At 42.6% G+C, this 24,060-nt stretch overlaps 1 protein-coding gene across 1 annotated transcript in view; it reads right to left on the reverse strand.

Annotated features, from left to right (window-relative positions):
• Positions 1–498: 498 nt before the first annotated feature.
• The window catches only part of VSIG1 (V-set and immunoglobulin domain containing 1), a 36,854-nt gene continuing 13,292 nt past the window's right edge, over positions 499–24,060 (reverse strand). Inside the window, exons 3-7 of the mRNA XM_069747149.1 lie at positions 8,101–8,293; positions 7,476–7,625; positions 5,883–6,005; positions 5,368–5,497; positions 499–1,330 (exon numbers count right to left, since the gene is read on the reverse strand). Of these exons, the coding sequence (XP_069603250.1) occupies positions 1,180–1,330; positions 5,368–5,497; positions 5,883–6,005; positions 7,476–7,625; positions 8,101–8,293 (747 nt within the window). The 3' untranslated portion in view covers positions 499–1,179. The remainder of the gene's footprint in view (positions 1,331–5,367; positions 5,498–5,882; positions 6,006–7,475; positions 7,626–8,100; positions 8,294–24,060) is intronic.

Consider the following 24,060-nt stretch of genomic DNA (forward strand, 5'->3'; position numbering starts at 1 on the left):
GTCCGTCTCTCGCATGTAAAATCCCTCCTCTGGCGCCGGCACTCCAGAGCGGAGCGTGCGGCCGCATAGCAACACATGGAGCCGCACACTCCGCTCTGGAGTGCTGGCACCAGAGCTTGGATTTCACATGCGAGACACGGACGTGTTTCTCGCATGTGTGATCCCGGCCTTAGAGTGACTTAGGCTGCCGTCACACTATCAGTATTTGGTCAGTATTTTACATCAGTATTTCTCAGCCAAAACCAGGAGTGGGTGATAAATACAGAAGAGGTGCATATGTTTCTATTATACTTTTCCTCTGACTGTTCCTCTCCTGGTTTTGGCTTACAAATACTGATGTAAAATACTGACCAAATACTGCTAGTGCGACGGCAGCCTTAGACTCTAAGAAGTCAAAACCGGTTGTATTTTAGCTTGAAGTAAAAATCATCCATTAATCAGAATATCATGTTCCATCATCATCCTTCAAGAGCGCATGTTGCTGGGAAAAATATTTACAAAATGTTATTGCCTATGAAAGCGGTGTTCAGAGCGCTCATCAATGCTCAGATCTCTGCAGCAAACTGAATGGTAAGAGGAATGGAGTGATCCATGGATTGGATCTATACGCACTATATCAAGACACCAAGAAGGTGAGTGGATTCACGGAGTATGCACCTTTGGAAACTACTACGCTCAGAAGGCTGCGCTTCCCGTTTCTCTCTATAATCCCCTCTTGTTTTATATATACACTTCACAGAGTTTGCTAATTACAGTTTCTTAATCATCTCTTCAATATGCATAAACCTTTCTAACAAATCTTAAATGCAGTTAAAAAAAAAAAAAACTTTCTAGGAGGCCAATAATATAAAATATATATTAAAAAAATGATGAATAATAGATGCCCCTTTTCTAGCAGGTCATGGGTTTTCCCACAGAGGACAATTACCGCATATTCACATGGCATGCCATAAAGGTTTGATAAATGTAGTTCCCCTACCCACTGATCCGCCCGCTTTGTGGGCTAACTCCTGTAGCCTAAAATTGGAGGCCAATAACTGGAAGCCATGTGAATCAGCGGTCAGATTATGTCATAAATGTGTTCTGTGGAAACCTACAACTAGAGTACGTTGGCTGGGGTTTGCAATTTCTTGGTGCTTTATGTGCACAGAAATCTCTATCTTAGCTGTAAGAAGAATTTTACACAGCGGGATCCTCCACTTCACCACTGGCAGAAGCCACATGTTCAGGAATGTCTTGATATTCTCTGGTTGCTGGAGGCTCAGACACCATAAGGTTCTCCCGAGCCGGCTCCTCTGCCGCCGTCTTTCTTCCTGCGCTGGACATTGTTCTGGTAATGAAAGACAATGATGGATGACATTTCGTACATAATAAATATTTTTTTAATAGTGAAATTAGTCTGTGTGTTTTAAATAAATGTTGAACATTTTGGGTTTTTTTTAGCAACACTGGTCTTGATTGCTGTTATACTTTTGTATTGTATCAGTTTGGCACTGCTGAATGACATCCCATTAGGTTCTTATTTTCAGCATTTAATTTACGGTACATAGTTACATGGTTACATAGTTATTAAGGTTGAAGGAAGACTATAAGTCCATCTAGTTCAACACATAGCCTAACCTAACATGCCCTAACATGTTGATCCAGAGGAAGGCAAAAAAAAAACCCATGTGGCAAAGAGTAAGCTCCACATTGGAGAAAAAAATTCCTTCCCGACTCCACATACGGCAATCAGACTAGTTCCCTGGATCAACGCCCTATCAAGGAGTCTAGTATATATACCCTGCAACATTATACTTTTCCAGAAATGTATCCAGTCCCCTCTTAAATTTAAGTAATGAATCACTCATTACAACATCATACGGCAGAGAGTTCCATAGTCTCACTGCTCTGACAGTAAAGAATCCGCGTCTGTTATTATGCTTAAACCTTTTTTCCTCCAAACGCAGAGGATGCCCCCTTGTCCCTGTTTAAGGTCTATGATTAAAAAGATCATCAGAAAGGTCTTTGTACTGTCCCCTCATATATTTATACATTAAAATAAGATCACCCCTTAGTCTTCGTTTTTCCAAACTAAATAGCCCCAAATGTAATAACTTATCTTGGTATTGCAGACCCCCCAGTCCTCTAATAACCGTGGACGCTCTTCTCTGCACCCGCTCTAGTTCAGCTATGTCTTTCTTATACACCGGAGACCAGAACTGTGCACAGTATTCTAAGTGTGGTCGAACTAGTGACTTGTATAGAGGTAAGGCTACTTTCACACTGGCGTTTTTTGCCAGACGTCGCAATGTGTCGTTTATGGAAAAAAAACGCATCCTGCAAAGTTGTTTGCAGGATGCGTTTTTGCCCCATAGATTAACATTAGCGACGCATTGCGACGCTTTGCCACACGTCGCAACCGTCGTGCGACGATTGCGCCGTGTTGTGGTGGACCGCCGGGTGCAAAAAACGTTACATGTAACGTTTTTTGCTCCTGACCGACCGCTTTTTTCGACGGCGCATGCGCGGCCGGAACTCCGCCCCCACCTTCCCGCACCTCACAATGGGGCAGCAGATGCGCCGGAGAAATGCATCCGCTGCACCCGTTGTGCAGTGCGTCAAACGCTAGCGTCGGAATCTCTGCCCGACGCATTGCGACGGGGAGATTCCGACGCTAGTGTGAAAGTAGCCTAAAATTATGTGCTCCTCATGAGCATCTATGCCTCTTTTAATGCATCCCATTATTTTATTTGCCTTTGTAGCAGCTGCCTGACACTGGCCACTGAATATGAGTTTGTCATCCACCCATACACCCAGGTCTTTTTCATTGACGGTTTTGCCCAGAGTTTTAGAATTAAGCACATAATTATACATCTTATTACTTCTACCCAAGTGCATGACCTTACGTTTATCCCCATTAAAGCTCATTTGCCATTTATCAGCCCAAGCTTCTAGTTTACATAAATCATCCTGTAATATAAAATTGTCCTCCTCTGTATTGATTACCCTGCAGAGTTTAGTGTCATCTGCAAATATTGAAATTCTACTCTGAATGCCCCCTACAAGGTCATTAATAAATATGTTAAAAAGAAGAGGGCCCAATACTGACCCCTGTGGTACCCCACTGCTAACCGCTACCCAATCCGAGTGTGCTCCATTAATAAACACCCTTTGTTTCCTATCCCTGAGCCAGCTCTCAACCCACTTGCACATATTTTCCCCTATCCCCATTATTCTCATTTTATGTATCAACCTTTTGTGTGGCACCGTATCAAAAGCTTTTGAAAAGTCCATATACACTACATCCACTGGGTTCCCTTGGTCCAATCCGGAACTTACCTCTTCATAGAAACTGATCAAATTAGTCTGACATGAACGGTCCCTAGTAAACCCGTGCTGATAGTGGGTCATGAGGTTATTCCTCTTCAGATACTCCAGTATAGCATCCCTTAGAATGCCCTCCAGGATTTTACCCACAGTAGAGGTTAAGCTTATTGGCCTATAATTTCCAGGTTCAGTTTTTGTCCCCTTTTTGAATATTGGCACCACATTTGCTATACGCCAGTCCTGTGGTACAGACCCTGTGATTATGGAGTCTTTAAAGATTAAAAATAATAGTCTATCAATGACTGTACTTAATTCCTGCAGTACTCGAGGGTGTATCCCATCCGGGCCCGGAGATTTATCAATTTTAATGATTTTTTAGACGCCGCCGCACTTCCTGCTGGGTTAAGCAGGTGACATTAAAGGTACCGTCACATTAAGCGACGCTGCAGCGATCTAGACAACGATCCCGATCGCTGCAGCGTCGCTGTGTGGTCGTTGGAGAGCTGTCACACAGACAGCTCTCCAACGATGCCGGTCCCCTGGTAACCAGGGTAAACATCGGGTTACTGAGCGCAGGGCCGCGCTTAGTAGCCCGATGTTTACCCTGGTTACCAGCGTAAACGTAAAAAAAAAAAAAAAGTACATACTTACATTCCGGTGTCTGTCCTCCGGCGCTGTGCTTTTCTGCACTGTCCGCGCCGGCCAGCCGTAAAGCAGAGCGGTGACGTCACACACGCCGATTCAGCGATGTCTGCGGGAGATCCAGCGATTAAATAAAGTTCTGGACTTTCTGCTCCGACCAACGATGGCACAGCAGGATCCAGATCGCTGCTGCCTGTCAAACTGAACGATATCGCTAGCCAGGACGCTGCAACGTCACAGATCGCTAGCGATATCGTTCAGTGTGACGGTACCTTTAATTGGGAATTTTTATCACTAGTCATTTTGTCTGCCATGGGATTTTCTTGTGTAAATACTGATGAAAAAAAGTCATTTAGCATATTGGCTTTTTCCTCATCCTCATCCACCATTTCACCCAGACTATTTTTAAGGGGGCCAACACTATCATTTTTTAGTTTCTTACTATTTATGTAGTTAAAGAATATTTTAGGATTATTTTTACTCTCTCTGGCAATGAGTCTCTCTGTCTCAATCTTTGCTGCCTTGATTTGCTTTTTACAGAATTTATTTAATTTTCTGTATTTATTTAATGCCTCATCACTACCTACTTCCTTTAATTCTCTAAATGCTTTCTTTTTGTCACTTATTGCGCCCCTTACAGCTCTATTTAGCCATATTGGTTTCCTCCTATTTCTAGTATGTTTATTCCCATACGGTATATACTGTGCACAGGTCCTATCCAGGATGCTAATAAATATCTCCCATTTTCTTTGTGTATTTTTGTGTCTCAGGATATCGTCCCAGTTAATTGCACCAAGATCCTCTCTCATCCGTTGGAAATTTGCCCTCCTGAAGTTTAGTGTCCTTGTAACCCCTCTATTACATATCTTTTTAAAGGATACATGAAAACGTATTATTTTGTGATCGCTATTTCCCAAGTGACCCCCAACCCTTATATTTGATATGCGGTCTGGCCTGTTGGTTAATATTAGGTCTAGCAGTGCCCCCCAAATTTAGTAGTCCTATTCCATAAAGAAATAGTCGGCACTACCTCCATGACTCCATAAACTTCAATTCAGTAGTAACTGCAGCAGGCTCCTTATGATCGTCTGGTGGTGCTCAACATCCAAAATCCACATATAAGTGAACATTCCAAAAAGACACTAGACAGACAAGGTACTCACCGACTGGATCTCTAAATACTCTGAATGGCTTTATTCGGTGTATAAACACAGATGAGAGCAGATGCAGACAAGCCTATGGCGGTTTCGCGCATTCAGCGCTTTATCAAGGCATAAGGCATAACGCCACCATCAGGAATAATACTACACCAAAGCTGGTTGTAAGTGTGTAATAAATCCACGCAGTGCTACCAAGTTACTGTAATGATAAAATAAAGCCTTATACATCCTATCACAGATGAGAAAAGAATCTTACTGAAGCTCGCTGATCTTTGACTGCTTCTTTTTGTTCTTCTTTTTTGCAATGAGGAACCAGATGACTGCAGAAATAATGATTGCCAGTAGTACTGCCCCGATAATCCCTGCCACGATAATCCCTGCTTCCCCTGCAGAAGTGACAGAATGAAGGCATTCAATATGGTGGATTTACTAATAATGTCTTAAATTTGGCCCGCCTCGAATTAAACAAGATCTGATAAATTTATACAGTTGCTCATTCAGGATGATAAATTTGGCGCATCATTAAACTAACTCTATACCACCTCGTAGTCGGCCCATAAGACAATGTTTGAGGGGTCACAATTCTAACACAACGAGGTTCATTTTTAGCCATGCCTTTGTCTTTAGGACACAATGCTTTCCGTCTACACTTCTACATAACACAAATGAGACTAATATGGGTGCGAGGACACAAAAATAGTGATTTGAAAATAAATGGTAAAGATAAATGTGAAAAAAAAAAAAAAAAGCAAATGGCACCAATAACCATACCTCCTGTATGTAAATCCAGCTGGCAGGTTACGTTGCCTAAGTAGTTGCTTGCTGTGCATTGGTAGTAGCCGTCTTCTAGCTTACTCATGTTACCTATGATAAGGACGCCGTTCTGCTGCTGTCCTGTCAAATGAAAGATTTCTTTGTAATAATGATTGCACGCGGGTTGAATGTCCACATTTTCATATCATGACTTGCATGAATTTGCCCATTTCTCTTAGTGAGATGAAAATTAGTGGCAATGTTTTTTCCATATCAAAACCTGTAGAAAAATAGAAATCTTGCAATTCTCACGCAGACCACTGAGGTTATTGTACATTCTAACTTCCTGCTATTTTAGAAAACCAGAGATGGACATAGTCACAATGGTCGGATCCCAACACTAACTTTTAAGTGAGGTGTCTAATGAGCATGTGCAAAGGTTATTGTGAAGGGAGGTGGAGCGGGAGAGCTGTGACACCACCTATTGTGATTGGTGGATCCTGTGTTATCAGCTGTGTATAGAGGTGTCGCCTGTCATTGTATCCTGCCTACTGAAAACTTCAAAATTCTGGCGTAAAAGCTTTGAAAAGTCCCAAAATGTTGAGGCAACTCCGAATTTTCATGCCAGTGTCTCTGAGCTCTAACAAAATAAGTGGAGCTGAGATGGTACACCAGAGCCTGTCTAATTCACAACAAGCTGTGGTGGTCCGCGTGCTGGAAATCTCACTTCAGTACCTGACTGGAGTGAGATTTCTGGCTTGGCACGTGGAGGCACACACCAGTTGCTCTAGATTCATGAAGAGACCTGCACCTTCATGAATCAGAAGCGTCTGACTCCATCTCGTCACCTCATCAAGAGTGGTGTGAACAATAGCGATCTTGATGAATTGGGCCCAATGAGTATAAAAATGTCCCTGTGCCGAGTATGAAAATTGCAAGATTACTAATTTCATAATATGAGGAAGAAAAAAAAGCCTTTGCCAAATTAAAAAATATATATGTAACACAAAAAAAACTGATTTAAAGGGAATATTTTACCTTGGAAAATGCTATTTACCTGCAGGTATTGTCTTGACATGCAAGTAAATAGCGTTACAATGCCGTCCTACCGGCAGGAGAAAATTAACGTATTTCCTTCCCGGGAGCCGCCAGCTTTCAGTCACATGGACGTGCATGGAGCAGCTACAGTAAAGGCCGCACAGCAGCATTGTAATTAGTGATGAGCAGTGTGCTCGGGTAAGGTGTTATCTGAGCATGCTCGTGTGGTAGAGTGTCTTCGGCGTGCTGGAATACTATGTTCGTGTCCCCGCGGCTACGTCTCACGGCTGTTCGACAGCTGCAACACATGCAGGGATTGCCTAACAAACAGGAAATCCATGAGCGTGGTGCGGCTGCTGAACATGTATCAACGGCAACTCGAACATAGTATTTGAGCATGCCGAAGATACTCTACCACTCAAGCATGGTTGGATAACACCTAATGTGCGCACGTTCGCTCATCACTAACTCGAACGCTATTTATCTGCAGATTACCCCTCTCCGCTTTCCTGCTAATCTCCACTCTGGACCATTCCATTTTTTGGTCAGATTTTCCACAACCCTGTTACTTACCTGCAATAATCGGCTTTAGATTTCCGTTCACAACTCTGTTCCAAGTGTACACTGGGCGAGGCATCCCCTGCTCAGAAAGACATGCCAGCTTCACGGCATGCCCAGTCACTATGTTGCCCTGAATACTGCAGTGTGGAGTTGATGGAGCCACTGTAAAATAAATTGGGACAACTCATCAAAAAAGGAGCGGCACTAGGTAAAATGACAGGAGGATCATGATTTATTCATCCATGTTCACACACAACCTTGCAGATCTTACATGGAGCTATGGAACAAAATATTAAATGTACAAATAAACACTAATTCCACCTTAAATTGCAAGTAATATGTTGAGTTTCTGCTAAATATTCTAATATTCAAATCCGGGGATTTTTTCCTTTTTTGTTTTAACTTGGGTTGTGTGATTTGTTGTTTAACGAAGAATAAAAAAACAAACTGTCTCCATTCATGCGCAATGATAAGGCAATCACTGCATATAAATAGCTCAGGTCCACAAATGGCCCCAACTCTCTCTGTCTGTGCAACCTACAGAATACTTGTACACTGCCCAGAGGTTATATTCCCAATGTGCTGCACTAGGGACAGTGTCTATCCTAATTAAAATAGATTACGAGGATGTCCGTACCCTGTACAATCAGCTGAACTTGACCTTGACCATCGGGTTCTGGAAAGTTGGTCACATAACACTTGTAGACTCCAGTATCTTCCGGCTGCATGTTGGAAATAGTTATTGTAAGATTGCCAGTGGTATTGGCACCCGTCACCCTGTTTTGAAATCTTCCCATTGGGTATGCTTGACCATTTTGGAAAGCATATACCTAGAACACCGGACAGAAATAGCAAATCATTACTATAGACCATACACCAAAACTCACATGACATGTTATGCTTGAAAGTGAATGTATGAAAGGTAGCAGCTTAGTGTTCACGTGAAAATTGAGTAAACAAAAATGAATTTACTTATTAAATGATAAGATTAAACAACAAAGTAAAATAAATATGTGCATCATTACTCATACATTACATTATTATGGTAGAAGTCATCAGGCTGTCTCTGTATCTCCCATCCCTGTTGCATGTGTCTCCTCCTCTAAAAGTTCAGCCCTCTTTTATATGTTAAACTCTCCAATATATCTCAGTTAAAATCTTTTATCTACCATGGTATGTGTTCTGTAAACTTTAAATAACAGCCTCCATCTAAATGTATAATTAGCAGGACAACATCTCTGGCCTTTGTTTAAATAATAACAACTAAATGACCGATCATATGCATCCCTTGTTCAGTTGACCATCTGGTTGAACATTTAAATCTTCAGTGACCTTTTGCTAACCTCCCTGAAAGTATATGTATACATACATATACACACATATATATATACACACACACACACACACACACACACACACACATATATATACGTATTTATACACATATATATACATATATATATATATATATATACACATTCACATATATATATGAATATACGGGCTCTTCAGCTAGTGTATATATTTATATACACACATATATGTATATATATACACATATATGTATGTATATATATATATATATATATATATATATATATATATATATATATATATATATATATACACTAGCTGAAGAGCCCGTGGTTAGTTACAGCACCTCACTTCTCTTATTTTCCCATCACGCCTCTCATTTTCCCAATCACATCTTTCATTTTCCCCCTCACATCTCTCATTTTCTCCCTCACACCTCTCATTTTCTCCCTCACTCCTCTCATTCCCCCCTAACACTTGTCATTTCAACCTCACATCTGTCACTGTCATTTTCCGATCACTGCACTATTTTCCCTCACTCCTCTCATTTTGCACTCACCTCTCATTTTCACCTCAGTATATACATGTTTGTCATCTCCCTTATATATAGTATACACCTGTATGTCATCTCCTGTATATAGTATATACCTGTATGTCATCTCACCTGTATATAGTATATACCTGCTGTGTCATCTCCCCTGTATATAGTATATACCTGTATGTCATCATCTCCTATATATAGTATATACCTGTATGTCATCTCCTTCTATATATAGTATATACCTGTATGTCATCTCCTCCTGTATATAGTATATACCTGTGTGTCATCTCCCCTGTATATAGTATATATCTGTGTGTAATCTCCTCCTGTATATAGTATATACCTGTATGTCATTTTCTATATATAACATATACCTGTATGTCATCTCCTCCTGTATATAGTATATACCTGTGTGTCATCTCCTCCTGTATTAGACCTCGTTCACACGTTATTTGCTCAGTATTTTTACCTCAGTATTTGTAAGCTAAATTGCCAGCCTGATAAATCCCCAGCCAACAGGAAGCCCTCCCCCTGGCAGTATATATTAGCTCACACATACACATAATAGACAGGTCATGTGACTGACAGCTGCCGTATTTCCTATATGGTACATTTGTTGCTCTTGTAGTTTGTCTGCTTATTAATCAGATTTTTATTTTTGAAGGATAATACCAGACTTGTGTGTGTTTTAGGGCGAGTTTCGTTTATCAAGTTGTGTGTGTTGAGTTGTGTGTGGCGACATGCATGTAGCGACTTTTGTGACATGAGTTTTGTGTGGGGACATGCGTGTAGCAACGTTTTGTGTGTCGAGTTGCATGTGACAGGTTAGTGTAGCAAGTTGTGTGCAGCAAGTTTTGCGCATGCCAAGTGTTGCGTGTGGCAAGTTTTATGTGTGGTGCCTTTTGAGTATGTGCAAGTTTTGTGTGAGGCAACTTTTGCATGTGTTGCAACTTTTGTGCATGTGGCAATTTTTCCGCGTGTGCAAGTTTTGCGTATGGCGAGTTTTCCATGAGGTGAGTTTTGCACTTGTGGCGAGTTTTGCGTGAGCCTAGTTTTTGCATGTGGTGAGTTTTGCGCGTGGCGAGTTTTGAGCGGCGACTTTTGTGTTTCGACTTTTATGTGGCGAGGTTGGTGTATGTGTGGTGAAATGTGTATTGAGGGTGATATGTGTTCAAGCACGTGGTAGTGTGTGGCGCATTTTGTGTGTGTGTTCATATCCCCATGTGTGGTGAGTATCTCATGTCGGGGCCCCACCTTAGCAACTGTACGGTATATACTCTTTGGCGCCATCGCTCTCACTCTTTACGTCCCCCTTGCTCACATCTGGCAGCTGTCAATTTGCCTCCAACACTTTTCCTTTCACTTTTCCCCATTATGTAGATAGGGGCAAAATTGTTTGGTGAATTGGAAAGCACAGGGTTAAAATTTCACCTCACAACATAGCCTATGACGCTCTCGGGGTCCAGATGTGTGACTGTGCAAAATTTTGTGGCTGTAGCTGCGACGGTGCAGATGCCAATCCCGGACATACACACACACACACACACACACACACACACACACACACACACACACACACACACACACACACACACACACACACACACACACATTCAGCTTTATATATTAGATATATATATATACACATATATATACATATCTATATATATATATATATATATATATAATTGTCTAAGGGTTTTTCCGTCTGTCTGTCTGTCTGTCTGTCCTGGAAATCCCTGCTCTCTGATTGGTCGAGGCCGCAAGGCCTCGACCAATCAGAGACCGGCACAGCATCGACGTAGAAATCCCGCGTCTCTGATTGGTCGAGGCCGCCAGGCCTCGACCAATCAGCAACGGGCACAGCGACGATGATGTCATAATGGTTGCCATGGCGACGATGATGTCATAAAGGTTGCCTCGACCAATCAGCACAGTCTGCCGCGAATTATGGAATCATCATTGTCCATATATTACAGGGACATGCATATTCTAGAATACCCGATGCGTTAGAATCGGGCCACAATCTAGATAGAAGTGTCAGGAGCACTGATCAATATAGGTGTCAGGAGGACTGATCAATATAGAAGTGTCAGGAGGACTGATCAATATAGAAGTGTCAGGAGGACTGATCAATATAGAAGTGTCAGGAGGACTGATCAATATAGAAGTGTCAGGAGGACTGATCAATATAGAAGTGTCAGGAGGACTGATCAATATAGAAGTGTCAGGAGGACTGATCAATATAGAAGTGTCAGGAGCACTGATCAATACAGAAGAGTCAGGAGGACTGATCAATACAGAGGTGTCAGGAGGACTGATCAATATAGAGGTGTCAGGAGGACTGATCAATATAGAAGTGTCAGGAGGACTGATCAATATAGAAGTGTCAGGAGGACTGATCAATATAGAAGTGTCAGGAGGACTGATCAATATTGAAGTGTCAGGAGGACTGATCAATATTGAAGTGTCAGGAGGACTGATCAATATTGAAGTGTCAGGAGGACTGATCAATATAGAAGTGTCAGGAGGACTGATCAATATAGAAGTGTCAGGAGGACTGATCAATATAGAAGTGTCATGAGGACTGATCAATATAGAGGTATCAGGAGGACTGATCAATATAGAGGTATCAGGAGGACTGATCAATATAGAATGTCAGGAGGACTGATCAATATAGAATGTCAGGAGGACTGATCAATATAGAATGTCAGGAGGCCTCCTGATACCTCTATATTGATCAGTCCTCCTGACACTTCTATATTGATCAGTCCTCCTGACACCTCTATATTGATCAGTCCTCCTGACACCTCTATATTGATCAGTCCTCCTGACACTTCTATATTGATCAGTCCTCCTGACACCTCTATATTGATCAGTCCTCCTGACACTTCTATATTGATCAGTCCTCCTGACACTTCTATATTGATCAGTCCTCCTGACACTTCTATATTGATCAGTCCTCCTGACACCTCTATATTGATCAGTCCTCCTGACTCTTCTATATTGATCAGTCCTCCTGACACTTCTATATTGATCAGTCCTCCTGACACCTATATTGATCAGTCCTCCTGACTCTTCTATATTGATCAGTCCTCCTGACACCTATATTGATCAGTCCTCCTGACACTTCTATATTGATCAGTCCTCCTGATACTTCTATATTGATCAGTCCTCCTGACACTTCTATATTGATCAGTCCTCCTGACACTTCTATATTGATCAGTGCTCCTGACACTTCTATATTGATCAGTCCTCCTGACACTTCTATATTGATCAGTCCTCCTGACATTCTATATTGATCAGTCCTCCTGACACTTCTATATTGATCAGTCCTCCTGACACCTCTATATTGATAAATCCTCCTGACATTCTATATTGATCAGTCCTCCTGACACTTCTATATTGATCAGTCCTCCTGACACTTCTATATTGATCAGTCCTCCTGACACTTCTATATTGATCAGTCCTCCTGATACCTCTATATTGATCAGTCCTCCTGACACTTCTATATTGATCAGTCCTCCTGACACTTCTATATTGATCAGTCCTCCTGACACTTCTATATTGATCAGTCCTCCTGACACTTCTATATTGATCAGTCCTCCTGATACCTCTATATTGATCAGTCCTCCTGACACTTCTATATTGATCAGTCCTCCTGACACTTCTATATTGATCAGTCCTCCTGACACTTCTATATTGATCAGTCCTCCTGACACTTCTATATTGATCAGTCCTCCTGACACTTCAATATTGATCAGTCCTCCTGACACTTCTATATTGATCAGTCCTCCTGACACTTCTATATTGATCAGTCCTCCTGACACTTCTATATTGATCAGTCCTCCTGACACTTGACGATGATGTCATAAAGGACGTAGATATCCCGCGTCTCTGATTCAGCGACGGGCACAGTATCGACGTAGATGTCATACGCCAGGCCTCGACCAATCAGCAACGGGCACAGCGACGATGATGTCATAATGGTTGCCATGGCGACGATGATGTCATAAAGGTTGCCTCGATCAATCAGCGACGGACACAGTCTGCCGCGAATTCTGGAATCATCATTGTCCATATATTACAGGGACATGCATATTCTAGAATACCCGATGCGTTAGAATCGGGCCACAGTCTACATCTATTGTCTATCTACAATACATACATTACATACATATAATAGAATTGTATGCCTATGCAGCATCAATAGTAAAGAAATCTAATGTTAAAAATAATAAAAAAAAACTAAAAACCTGCTATTCTCACATTCCGTCATCCGCCGATGCGCGCGCAGCTGCTGCCAGTTTCCGTTCTCAGAGATGCATTGCGAAATTACCCAGAAGACTTAGCGGTCTTGCGAGACCGCTAAGTCATCTGGGTAATTTTGCAATGCATCTCCGGGAACAGCAGCTGGCGGCAGCCGCGAGAGCATCTGGACAGCTTTGCTGGACGCCGGAGGGTGAGTGTATAACTATATTTTTTATTTTAATTATTTTTTTTACCAGGGATATGGTGCCCAGTGTTAGGGCTGGCGGAACGCACTGAGTAAATAGAGAGAGAGATGTTATTTGTTGCGTTCGCAGCTCGGGGTCCACCGTGCAGGAGAGAACCTGCTGCTGGCAAATGGCGGCCCTATATGGCGGTAGAAGAGAACTCTGTTACTTCCCAGAGTCGCCTAAAGAAAGCGCTGTGTCCTGTTAACCTCACAGGAATACACAGCGACTGCCGAGCAGATAGCAGTTTGTGGTTACGCATTCGTACAATTTCCTCACCGGAGGTGCCGGTATTCTAGGGGTTTATTTTAGGCAGGTCCCTGAACACATACAATCGTAACCACACTGGTGCAAAGTACATGACTTAGATTTGATACTAGCGCATGGCCGTGCGGCCATGTGAACCTTTTATAGCTGCAGCAAGTACAGGACCTTCCTAGAAGGACCAATGAGAGGCTGCACACAGAGCCTGAGCACCTTCAGGACCTTCCTGGAGAACCAATGGGTTTTGCTGCAGTATCTAAGCATGTGACCCTCGACCTCCAATGAGAGATCTTACCCTGGGCATGCTCAGAAGGGAAAAAGCAGAAATTAGTCCCAAAAGCGTCTGCTCGCCGCTGCCCAGCACTGGGTTCAGTGGCAGAAGCTGGAAAAGCAGCAGTAACCCTTTGCACAGAGTCAGACTGAGCGAGACGCTGGGACCGACGTCTCCGCTGAGCAGGCTCCACTGCGGCAGGAGAAGAATGGGAGACTGCAGCGGAGACGGCCCGAGATTCCCCCTGTGCAGAGGTGGGAACTCGACCCCTAACACCCACACTGCTATATACTACGTGGGCTGTGTCATTTAATGTATGGCTGCTATATACTATGTGGGCAGTGTTATATACTGTGTGGGCTGCGTTATATACTGCGTGGGCTGTGCTATATATTACGTGGGCTGTGTTATATACTGCATGGATGGTACATACTACGTGGGCTGTTATATACTGCGTGGCCACTGTTATATACTGCGTGGCCTGTGTTATATACTGCGTGGCCTGAGTTATATACTGCATGGGCTGTGCTATATATTACGTGGGCTGTGTTATATACTGCGTTGGCTGTTATATACTGCGTGGGCTGTGTTATATACTGCGTGGGCTGTGTTATATACTGCGTGGGCTGTTATGTACTGCGTGGGCTGTGTTATATACTGCGTGGGCTGTGCTATATATTACGTGGGCTGTGTTATATACTGCGTGGGCTGTTATATACTGTGGGCTGTGTTATTTACTGCGTGGCCTGTGTTATATACTGTGTGGCCTGTGCTATACATTATGTGGGCTGTGTTATATACTACGTGGCTGTGTTATATACAGCATGGCTGCAATATACTACATGGCTCCTATATACTATGTGGCCTGTGCTACATACATACATACATACATACATACATACATACATACATACATATTCTAGAATACCCGATGCGTTAGAATCGGGCCACCATCTAGTATATATATAATTGTCTAAGGGTTTTTCCGTCTGTCTGTCTGTCCTGGAAATCCCGCGTCTCTGATTGGTCGAGGCCGCCAGGCGACGGGCACAGCGACGATGATGTCATAAAGGACGTAGACATCCCGCGTCTCTTATTGGTCGAGACCTGGCGGCCTCGACCAATCAGCAATGGGCACAGCGACGATGATGTCATAATGGTTGCCATGGCGATGATGATGTCATAAAGGTTGCATCGACCAATCAGCGACGGGCACAGTCTGCCGCGAATTCTGGAATCATCTTTGTCCATATACTACGGGGACATGCATATTCTAGAATACCCGATGCGTTAGAATCGGGCCACAATATATATGTATATGTATGTGTGTATATATATATATATATATATATATATATATATATATATATATATATATATATATATATGTGTGTGTGTGTGTGCCACAATCTAGTATATACATATATACACATATATATATATATATATATATATATATATATATATATATATATATATATATATATATATATATACACATACATACAGTGGGGCAAAAAGGTATTTAGTCAGTCAGCAATAGTGCAAGTTCCACCACTTAAAAAGATGAGGCGTCTGTAATTTACATCATAGGTAGTCCTCAACTATGAAAACAAACTAAGAAAAAAAAATCCAGAAAATCACATTGTCTGTTTTTTTAACATTTTATTTGCATATTATGGTGGAAAATAAGTATTTGGTCAGAAACAAAATTTTTATCTCAATACTTTGTAATATATCCTTTGTTGGCAATGACAGAGGTCAAACGTTTTCTGTAAGTCTTCACAAGGTTGCCACACACTGTTGTTGGTATGTTGGCCCATTCCTCCATGCAGATCTCCTCTAGAGCAGTGATGTTTTTGGCTTTTCGCTTGGCAACACGGACTTTCAACTCCCTCCAAAGGTTTTCTATAGGGTTGAGATCTGGAGACTGGCTAGGCCACTCCAGGACCTTGAAATGCTTCTTACGAAGCCACTCCTTCGTTGCCCTGGCAATGTGCTTTGGATCATTGTCATGTTGAAAGACCCATCCACGTTTCATCTTCAATGCCCTTGCTGATGGAAGGAGGTTTGCACTCAAAATCTCACGATACATGGCCCCATTCATTCTTTCATGTACCCGGATCAGTCGTCCTGGCCCCTTTGCAGAGAAACAGCCCCAAAGCATGATGTTTCCACCACCATGCTTTACAGTAGGTATGGTGTTTGATGGATGCAACTCAGTATTATTTTTCCTCCAAACACGACAAGTTGTGTTTCTACCAAACAGTTCCAGTTTGGTTTCATCAGACCATAGGACATTCTCCCAAAACTCCTCTGGTACATCAAAATGCTCTCTAGCAAACTTCAGACGGGCCCGTACATGTACTGGCTTAAGCAGTGGGACACGTCTGGCACTGCAGGATCTGAGTCCATGGAGGCGTAGTGTGTTACTTATGGTAGGCCTTGTTACATTGGTCCCAGCTCTCTGCAGTTCATTCACTAGGTTCCCCCGCGTGGTTCTGGGATTTTTGCTCACTGTTCTTGTGATCATTCTGACCCCACGGGGTGGGATTTTGCGTGGAGCCCCAGATCGAGGGAGATTATCAGTGGTCTTGTATGTCTTCCATTTTCTAATTATTGCTCCCACTGTTGATTTCTTCACTCCAAGCTGGTTGGCTATTGCAGATTCAGTCTTCCCAGCTGGGTGCAGGGCTACAATTTTGTTTCTGGTGTCCTTTGACAGCTCTTTGGTCTTCACCATAGTGGAGTTTGGAGTCAGACTGTTTGAGGGTGTGCACAGGTGTCTTTTTATACTGATAACAAGTTTAAACAGGTGCCATTACTACAGGTAATGAGTGGAGGAAAGAGGAGACTCTTAAAGAAGAAGTTACAGGTCTGTGAGAGCCAGAAATCTTGATTGTTTGTTTCTGACCAAATACTTATTTTCCACCATAATATGCAAAAAAAATTATAAAAAAACAGACAATGTGATTTTCTGGATTTTTTTTTCTCAGTTTGTCTCCCATAGTTGAGGTCTACCTATGATGTAAATTACAGACGCCTCTCATCTTTTTAAGTGGTGCATGCAGAATTATTAAGCTAGTTGTTTTCTGGATCACATGATACCTTTTATACATGTTGTCCTACTCCAAGCTGTTCAGGCTTGAGAGCCAACTACAAATTAAGTAAATCAGGAGATGTGCATCTCTGTAATGAGGAGGGGTGTTCTCTAATGACATCAACACCCTATATAAGGCTGCGGTCACACTAGCAGTATTTGGTCAGTATTTTACATCAGTATTTGTAACCCAAAACCAGGAGTGGATGATAAATGCAGAAGTGGTGCATATGTTTCTATTATACTTTTCCTCTATTTGTTCCACTCCTGGTTTTGGCTTACAAATACTGATGTAAAATACTGACCCAATACTGCTAGTGTGACGGCAGCCTAAGGTGTGCATAATTATTAGGCAACTTTCTTTCCTTTGGCAAAATAGGTCAGAAGAGAGATTTGACGGGCTCTGAAAAGTCCAAAATTGTGAGATGTCTTGCAGAGGGATGCAGCAGTCTTGAAATTGCCAAACTTTTGAAGTATGATCACCGAACAATCAATCGTTTCATGGCAAATAGCCAACAGGGTCGCAAGAAGCGTGTTGGACGAAAAAGGAGCAAAATAACTGCCCATGAATTGAGGAAAATCAAGCGTGAAGCTGCCAAGATGCCATTTGCCAGCAGTTGTGCCATATTTCAGAGCTGCAACGTTACTGGTGTAACAAAAAGCACAAGGTGTGCGATATTCAGGGACATGGCCAAGGTAAGGAAGGCTGAAAAATGACCCCCTTTGAACAAGAAACATAAGATAAAATGTCAAGACTGGGCCAAGAAATACTGACTTTTCAAAGGTTTTATGGACTGATGAAATGAGAGTGATTCTTGATGGGCCAGAGGATGGATCAGTAAAGGGCAGAGAGCTCCACTCCGACTTAGACGCCTGCAAGGTGGAGGTGGGGTACTGGTATGGGCTGGTATCATCAAAGATGAACTTGTGGGACCTTTTCGGGTTGAGGATGAAGTGAAGCTCAACTCTCAGACCTACTGCCAGTTTCTGGAAGACAACTTCTTCAAGCAGTGGTACAGGAAGAAGTTGGTATCGTTCAAGAAAAATATGATTTTCATGCAGGACAATGCTCCATCAGATGCCTCCAACTACTCCACAGTGTGGCTGGCCAGTAAAGGTCTCAAAGAAGAAAAAATAATGACATGGCCCCCTTGTTCACCTGATCTGAACCCCATAGAGAACCTGTGGTTCCCTCATAAAATGTGAGATCTACAGGGAGGGAAAACAGTACACCTCTCGGAACAGTGTCTGGGAGGCTGTCATGGCTGCTGCACGCAATGTTGGTCGTAAACAGATCAAGCAACTGACAGAATCTATGGATGGAAGGCTGTTAGTGTCATAAAGAAAGGTGGCTATACTGGTCACTAATATTTTGGGGTTTTGTTTTTTGCATGTTAGAAATGTTTATTTCTAAATTTTGTGCAGTTATACTGGTTTACCTGGTGAACATAAACAAGTGAGATGGGAATATATTTGTATTCGTCAATATGGCCATGTGAGGGCTTATTTTTTGCGGGACGAGATGTACTTTTGAACGACATCAATGGTTTTACCATGCCGTGTAACAGAAAATGGGAAAAAAATTCCAAGTGTGATGAAATTGCAAAAAAAGTGCAATATCACACTTGTTTTTTGTTTAGCTTTTTTGCTAGGTTCACCAAATGCTAAAACTGACCTGCCATTATGATTTTCCAGGTCAGTACGAGTTCATAGACACCTAACATGTCTAGGTTATTTTTTATCTAAGTGGTGAAAAAAAATTCCAAAGTTTGCTACAAAAAAAAAATTGCGCTATTTTCTGATACCCGTAGCGTCTCCAATTTTCGTGATCTGGGGTCAGGTGAGGGCTTATTTTTTGCGTGCCGAGCTGACGTTTTTAATGATACCATTTTGGTGCAGATACATTCTTTTGATCGCCCATTATTGCATTTTAATGCAATGTTACGGCGACCAAAAAAACGTAATCTTGGCGTTTTGATTTTTCTTTTTTCGCTACGCCATTTGGCGATCAGGTTAATCCTTTATTTTTATTGATAGATCAGGCAATTCTGAACGCGGCGATACCAAATATGTGTATTTTTGATTTGTTTTTTTATTGTTTTATTTTGATTGGGGCGAAAGGAGGGTGATTTGAACTTTTATATATTTTTTATTTTTTTTATATTTTTAAGCACTTTTTTTTTAATTTTGGCATGCTTCAATAGCCTCCATAGGAGGCTAGAAGCATGCACTACACGATCGGCTCTGCTACATAGAGGTGAAGTACAGATCACCTCTATGTAGCAGAAAGGCAGGTGTACTTTGAACGCTGACCACAGGGTGGCGATCAAAGCAATCGGCCATCAACAACCATAGAGGTCTCAAGGAGACCTCTGGTTGCTATGGCAATGCACCGCTGACCCCCGATCATGTGACGGGGGTCAGCGGTGCGAGCACTCGCGGCCGCGTGGCCGGGAGCGCTAGTTAAATGCCGCTGTCAGCGCTTGATGGCGGCATTTAACTAGTTAATGGGTGTGAGCGGATCGCGATTCCGCTTGCGCTCATTGCACGCACATGTCAGCTGTACGAAACAGCTGACATGTCGCGGCTTTGAGGTGGGCTCACCGCCGGAGCCCACCTCAAAGTGGGGGATCTGCCAGCTAACGTACTATTCCGTCAGCTGGCAGAAAGGGGTTAAGCTGCCTAATAATTCTGCACAGTAATAGTTCCCTGCACAAACAGATATCCTCCTAAGGCCGGTTTCACACGTCAGTGGCTCCGGTACGTGAGGTGACAGTTTCCTCATGCACCGGAGACAATGACTCACGTAGACACATTGAAATCAATGTGTCTCTGCACATGTCAGCGTGTTTTCACGGACCGTGTGTCCGTTTAGAAAACACGGAGACATGTCAGTGTTCGTGGGAGTGCACGGATTACACGGACCCATTAAAGTCAATGGGTCCGTGTAAAACACGTACAGCACACGGACGTTGTCCGTGTGCAGTCCGTGTGCCGTGCAGGACAAAGCTACAGTAAGCGCTGTCCCCCCCACGTGGTGCTGAAGCCGCCATTCATATCTTCTCTGCAGCAGTGTTTGCTGTAGAGAAGATATGAATAATCCTTTTTTTTTTTTTTTTTTTTGTTTCTCGAGTTTAAAATAAAGATCCATGTCCCCACCCCCCTCCCACCCCCTGTGCGCCCGCCCGCTGTTATTAAAATACTCACCCAGCTCCCTCGCTGGCGCTGCTTCCTGTCTTGGCTGCACCTTCTACGCGCCAGCGAGGGAGCCGTGTGAGTATTTTAATAACAGCGGTCGGGCGCACAGGGGGCGGGAGGGGGGTGGGGACATGGATCTTTATTTTAAACACAAGAAACAAAAAAAAGGATTATTCATATCTTCTCTACAGCAAACGCTGCTGCAGAGAAGATATGAATGGCAGCTTCAGCACCAGATGCAGGGGACAGTGCTTATCTCTAGCGCTGTCTCCTGCACGGTGCGTGTGGTACCCAGTCGGCACACGGGCCGCACGTGTGCCACACTGATGTGCCACAGAAACACACGGGCACACGGACACGGATAATTCCGGTACCGATTTTTACGGTACTGGAATTATCTGGACGTGTGGGACTGCCCTAAGGGTGCGTGTCCATGGGCCGAATTACATCCGGATTAGCTGCGGATTGAATGCTGCGTTCAACCCGCAGCATCCAAATGTTACAGCATAGTGGAGGGGATTTTATGAAATCCTGTCTCCACTATGGTTGCGAACACGCATCCGGCGGCCCTGCATTTCCATACATGAGGCGCGTCTTTTTAGAACGCAGCATATCTGTTTACCTTGCGGCGACGCTCCGGCACCGCAAGGTAAATAACAGGGCCCTGTGTGTGGGGTGTGGAGATTCCGGATGTGTGCAATGAACACATCCGGAATCACCACACGTATAAAAGGGGGCGGCGCTTTCGGTGGAGTGGGTTTTCCGCTCTGTCCAAAGCACCGTGAATCCGGACAGTGGACATGCACCCTTAGAATCCTAATGGTTAAAAGGGGTTTCCTTTTTTTTTTTAATAAATAAATAGCCTATTAATTGCCATTTTAATGATCCCTGGATTTGGAGCTGTCGATCTTGCAGTAATGGTACCATCTTGTTCATCAGTCATGTGACTACAGCAACCAATCTCTGCCTTTGTTTTAGGAAGGATAGCAGTAAAAAATGTTGTATAATCCACATCTACAAAATCATCTTAGTTTGGACAGATCCCAATGATCACCGGAATCAGGAGAATAAGAAGGAGAAAGGCCAGATGGATTAGGACGTTTCAAATCCAACAAGTAAGCCTTACAGTGCTGTCAGACCATAAAGACTATTTCTCACACAGTACTGTGACCATTGGTTTGTCCTTCTGATGGGAAAAATTATATTAGGCAGTGTGGACTTCCTTGTGTCATTTATTTATTACCATCTATCCCAATTTAAGCAATATTGGAATTTGAGTCTGTGTTCAGCTTGCTTTGACACCAAATTTCTTCTTCAAGCTAATGAAGTGGGAAAATTTACTCATATGGCTTTTCAAACTGTCTGACATAATTAGGGCTCATTGACACGTCTGGTTTTTCCACATACGAGAAAAACTGATTAATCTGATCAGCTGTAATCAGAGTTTGTTCGAAGTATGATCTGTGTTTCTGAAAAAAAACAGGGGTAAGGTTTCTCCTTGTGGAGAGTGACATACCAGCTCTGACTTGTCAAAGAGGCTTATTCGCTGTGCAATGCTCCTCTGGGAAATGTAATATGCAAATTGCCTCTTCACTTCTTCAAAGAAAAAGAGGACTTGAACTCTATAGCGCCACCTGTTGGAAGGATCGCTACTTCCACCAGGTGGCACTATAGAGTTCAAGTCCTCTTTTTCTCTGAAGAGGCAATTTGCATAAAAAACAGTTTCTTCACCTACTACATTCTAATAGTACGTGAAAATCGGACTACACTCATGTCATCCGATTTTTTTCACAGACTTATTGACTTGCATTGTCGATTGTGTTGTAAATATATATTCGTATATGAAAAACATAGAGAGCACTCATACATGAGGATTGGATGCATGAATGAGCCCTTAGGCATAGTGAGATTTTGGAGAGTCCTCTTTCTGAGAACTGTAAGATGTTTACAGTAGTACAGAGCTTTAGGTGGCTTTTCTGATAAATTATAATACAAAATGACATTACTGTTACATGTTCAGTCTTTGTCACATCTTTTACCTCCATCAGGTTTCAGAAACCTTGACATGGCCAAAAGGAGCAACAAGTTCATTATAGTTATAGGCATCACCTAGAAAGACTCGCGATAAAGTGAGCAATGTGTGCACATACCCTAAAGCTGGCCATAACTATTGTTCGGCAGACCGAAATGTCTCCAGACTCCATACACAGGAACACCCAGCATGAGTGAGCGCTCCCTTGCTCTTTTTGAGTCCTATGGCAGCAACTTATCTCCCTTCTGAACAAAAGGATCGGTTGTTTGAAACCGTCAGGAAGCCCCTATATACATATGGTCAGCCGATCCCACTGAAATTGTCAGTCTCAGATGAATGTTTTCTAATGTGTATGGGAGCTTTGTCACTATCCAATATGTGCTGACCGTTCTGAGATAAGAAAGGGGAAAAATGTAAAAGTGAAATAAATAAATATTCTGCAAATTTGAATTACTTCCCCTAGAATGGAGGAGGGGTATGTATGAATAGAATTTTGCCAGACCCTTAATTATGGGGTATTGGTCACAAAATGTCAAAATCTGGTGATAAGACACATTAAGAATGAAGTATGCTACTCTTTCTCATACAATGTGTCTGATATAATTTTGGCATGGATGGATGAAGACGAGTCTCGGCTCATCTGGTATCTCATGCTGCACCTTCCCCGTGCATCTCTCCCATACGCCAGATTTACACACTGAGTACACACTCCTCTGTTCTTCACATTGTAGCACGGGGAATACTGTTGTGGAGCAGAAATGATCTAAGAACTTAACCAAGACTGTCCTCTTCATATAGACCGAGATTTGTTTTTGCTCATAACAAAAAAAATCAAACATGATTTTAAAATGAATCCCAATACAGCGAGAAGGGGTCTGGACATTCAGAGGAATGTCCCCTCTTGCTTCGCTCCTCCCAGCTTGAATTGATTGACAAGTCTGACCATATACGCAAAGTATAAGGCTGCCGTCACACTAGCAGTATTTGGCCAGTTTTTACCTCAGTATTTGTAAGCCAAAACCAGGAGTGGAACAATCAGAGGGAAAGTATAATAGAAACATATGCACCACTTCTGCATTTATCACCCACTCCTGGTTTTGGCTTACAAATACTGATGTAAAATACTGACAAAATACTGCTAGTATGACTGCAGCCTAAGAGACATGCCAGTATAGAGTAGCACATAGGGTTGAGCGACCTTGACTATCAGGGGCTCACGTGAACAAAGTGCTGGTAATGCAATATGTTATCTGCTGTAATATTTTTCAAGATAGTTGAAACTTAAAGGTATTAATGGCTAATTTAGGAAAGTCCCTGTGGAGAAAGCTTTGTGGTGCAGCGAACTCTACCGCTTGTCATTAATTTGACGAGCAGCGGATGC

The sequence above is a fragment of the Ranitomeya imitator genome, chromosome 2 (assembly GCF_032444005.1).
Source record: "Ranitomeya imitator isolate aRanImi1 chromosome 2, aRanImi1.pri, whole genome shotgun sequence".
In the NCBI taxonomy this organism is placed as follows: Eukaryota; Metazoa; Chordata; class Amphibia; order Anura; family Dendrobatidae; genus Ranitomeya; species Ranitomeya imitator.